The sequence below is a fragment of the Plasmodium reichenowi genome, chromosome 6 (assembly GCF_001601855.1).
Source record: "Plasmodium reichenowi strain SY57 chromosome 6, whole genome shotgun sequence".
Classification (NCBI taxonomy): domain Eukaryota; phylum Apicomplexa; class Aconoidasida; order Haemosporida; family Plasmodiidae; genus Plasmodium; species Plasmodium reichenowi.
In genome coordinates, this window is record NC_033651.1 from 643,762 (window position 1) to 647,550 (window position 3,789).

At 18.4% G+C, this 3,789-nt stretch overlaps 1 protein-coding gene across 1 annotated transcript in view; it reads left to right on the forward strand.

Annotated features, from left to right (window-relative positions):
* Nucleotides 1-1,112: 1,112 nt before the first annotated feature.
* Nucleotides 1,113-3,789, forward strand: part of PRSY57_0615800 (AP-2 complex subunit alpha, putative) — a gene marked incomplete at both ends in the record, with an annotated part of 3,923 nt that continues 1,246 nt past the window's right edge. The window contains one exon of the mRNA XM_020114612.1: nt 1,113-3,751. Within this exon, the coding sequence (XP_019970683.1) occupies nt 1,113-3,751 (2,639 nt within the window). The remainder of the gene's footprint in view (nt 3,752-3,789) is intronic.

Sequence of the window (3,789 nt, forward strand, 5' to 3'; positions counted from 1 at the left end):
TTTTTTTTTTTTTTTTTTTTTTTTTTTTTTTTTCTCTTCCTTTTTTGTGTTTTGATGATCTGCTTAAATATTTTCAAGGTGTTTGATATGTACTACTTTTTATAAAATTAAAGAAAAGAGAGAGAGAAAAAAAGAAAGAGAAAAAAAGAAAGCAAAAAAAAGAAAACGAAAGAAAAATACAAAGTAAATAATTTATAAATAATAAATATTCCTGTCCTAACATATTATAATAAAGTAAAACATTATGGTATATATAAATAAATAGGACACATCGAAGAGAAAGAGGTGGAGACATATAAATAAATAAATAAATATATATATATATATATTATAATGAATATATTTGTTAATTGTATATATAAAAGTAATATTATCATATAGAAGGAATAATATTTTATAAATATCACATATTTGTCATGTGTATTTTTATTATTTTTATTATTTTTATTATTTTTTTTTTTTTTGTTGCATTGATGCTATTCAAAAATAAAATACCAAAAAATAATATATAGGTCATATCAAATTTGATAAATAACAGCACAAGAAAAAAGGCACATATATATATATATATAATATATTTGTGGTTATTTTATTTTTTAAAGTAATAAATATATATATTTTTTTAATATATATATTATTTCAATTTAACGTTTGTCCTTTATATAATATAGACAAACACATACATACATATATATATATATATATAAATATATGACAATATTATTCATTTAGTCATATATTTTTAATTATTTTTTCTTTTTTTATATGTATATTATATATCATTATGACCATTTAAAATCATATGATAGTAATCAAGAATGTACCATAAAGAGGATAACGAAGAAAAAAAAATAATAAAAATTAAAATAATAATAAAATAAGTATAATAAAATTATAATAAAAAAAAAAAATACGTACCATAAAAATAATAAATTTATTTAAATTAAAATAATTAGAACAATATTAAATAATATAATATCATTTTAAATAATATCTAGAACAAGGGGAAAAAAGTAAGCATAAATTATATAATAAATAAAAGACATAACAACAAGAATAACACAATAATAATATATAAAAAAAAAAAAAAAAAAAAAAAAAAAAAAAAAAAAATGATTAAACATAGCATAAAGGGTTTATACTGTTTTATTGATGAAGTTCGTAATTGTAGATGTAAAGAAGATGAAGAAAAGAAAGTATTACAAGAAATAATTAAGATAAAGAAAAAGTTTAATGAAAAGAATATAACAAATTATAAAAGAAAAAAGTATATATGGAAATTAATTTATTGTCATATATTAGGATATGGTATATCATTATCATATTTAGATATAATAAAATTAATAAGTAGTAATAATTTTAGTGATAAATATTGTGGATATACAGCTCTATCTTTATTAGTTGATGAAAATAATGAAATGTTAAATATTATGGTAAGTACCATAAAAGCAGATATAAAAAATAATGATGAAAAAATAAATTTCTTAGCTTTTCACTTTGCTAGTCATAAAATAAATGGATTATTAATAGAGAATTTATATGAAGATATATTACATATTGTTACTTCTAATTATATATATAAACCAAATATAAGAAAAAAGGCTTTTTTGTGTTTAGCAAATATATATAAGAAAAGACATGATTTATTATTAAGAGGTAAAAATGATTTCGAGATCTTTAAATTTCTAGATCAGAATCTGAATGAAATAAACATGTTTAATATATTTGCTTATTTAAATTTATTATATGTAATAATATTAATATTTCAAAAATATGAATCAATGCATTATTATATAAAAAAGGAAGAAAAAAAAAAAAATTCATTAGATGAAAAAAATGATGATATATTAAAAAGAGAAGAATTAAAATTCGATAATAGTTCAAGTAGTAGCGGTAGTAGTAATCACAGTAGACGTATATCATTACATATAAAAAATGAATTAAAAAAAAAAAGAAGTAAATCAAATATATATTTAAATGAACAGAATTTTTTATATAATGATTTAAAGAAAGTAGATAAAATATTAGAAATCGAATCTGAATGTACATTTAATATTGAAGAAATTGATTTTTATGAAATAAAAAAATATATAAATAAATATATACATTTTATATTAAATGTATTATATTTAATATTAGATGAAAATTTAAAAATTGACGAAGGTTTTTATTATTCGCATGTACGTTATCCATTTTTATTAATAAAATGTCTACAGATGATACAATTATATGATGTTCATAATTTATCTCAAACTACTATAAATAATATAAATGATATCATGTATAAAATAATATCCAAGCCTTATAGAAAATTACAAGGAAGATTAGGAAATGAAAGCAATCCACTGAATAATAATATTCCAAATAATAATAGGCATACTATTGCTAATCATTTTAATAGTAATAATAACAACAACAATAATAATAATAATAATAATGATTATCATGATTATAATAATAACAATAAAAGTAGTAGTAATAATAATAATAATAATAATAACAGTAGTAATATATTTAAAAAGAGTTTTTCAAAAAATAGTATTTATTCACATAGTAAAAAAAATAAAGACATTTTAAGAAATGAAAAAAGTGCTATATACATTGAATATGGTATTATCTATGAATGCTCCAATCTATATAATTTTTTAGATGATAAAATCGAAGATAGAAATAGAGATATAATCATATGTTTAATAACTTCATTTGATACAAAAAAGTCAAATATTAATTATGTTATTTTAAATAGTTTATCGAAATTAAAAATGAATTTAAAAATTTATAATATGTTAGAAACACATATTATGCATTTAATAAATTTATTAAATAGTGATGATATTACAATCAAATTACAAACATTTAATATTCTATTTAATATGTGTAATTATAATAATTGGAAATTACTTATTAATGTATTTTTACATCATCTACCATTTATCGATCCATATATACAAAATGAAGTTATAATAAAAATATCTATTCTTGCTGAAAATTTCTCTCCAGACTTATCATGGTATATTGATGTTATATTTAAAATGATTGAAATAACTCACAAGTCTATATTTCAAGAAGTATGGTTTAGATTAGTACAAATAATAACTGGATTTGTAGAAGGTGATGGTAAAAACTCATCCAAATTATCGAAAGGAGAAAATAATGCATTAAATAATATAAATAATAATAGTAATGAAAGTAACAATAGTAATAATAATAGCAACAACAACAATAATAATAATAATAATAATAACAATAACAATAATAATAACAATAATAATATTAATAATAATAATAATAAAAATAAAGATGACCAGAAAGTACAAACTTATGCAGCTATGAAATGTTATAGATATTTATCAGATCATTTTACAAGAATTGAATTGTTAGTAGATTTATGTACGTACATCATAGGTTCTTTTGGATATTTAATAAAAGATAAAGTACCTATGAAAGAACAATTAAAAATTCTGGAAAAATATTTTGCCTTTGCATCATCTAACACCAAATGTGTTATTTTAATGGCTATTATGAAAATGGTTTTTTATGATAATAAACTTATGAACAGTGTGAAAAAAATTCTGAACACTTGTATTAACCATTCAGATTTGGAATTACAAACACGTGCATGTGAATTTCTTAATTTGTGTAATATGAATAATATGAGTATGTTAAATTATCTTTTGAAAAATATGCCTCTCTACAATATGAAGAAGGTGCACGAAAATTTTCTTATAAAGAGATTGCTGGAGACGAACAAGTAAAAAATGAAACATCCACATGTGCAAAAAAAAAAAA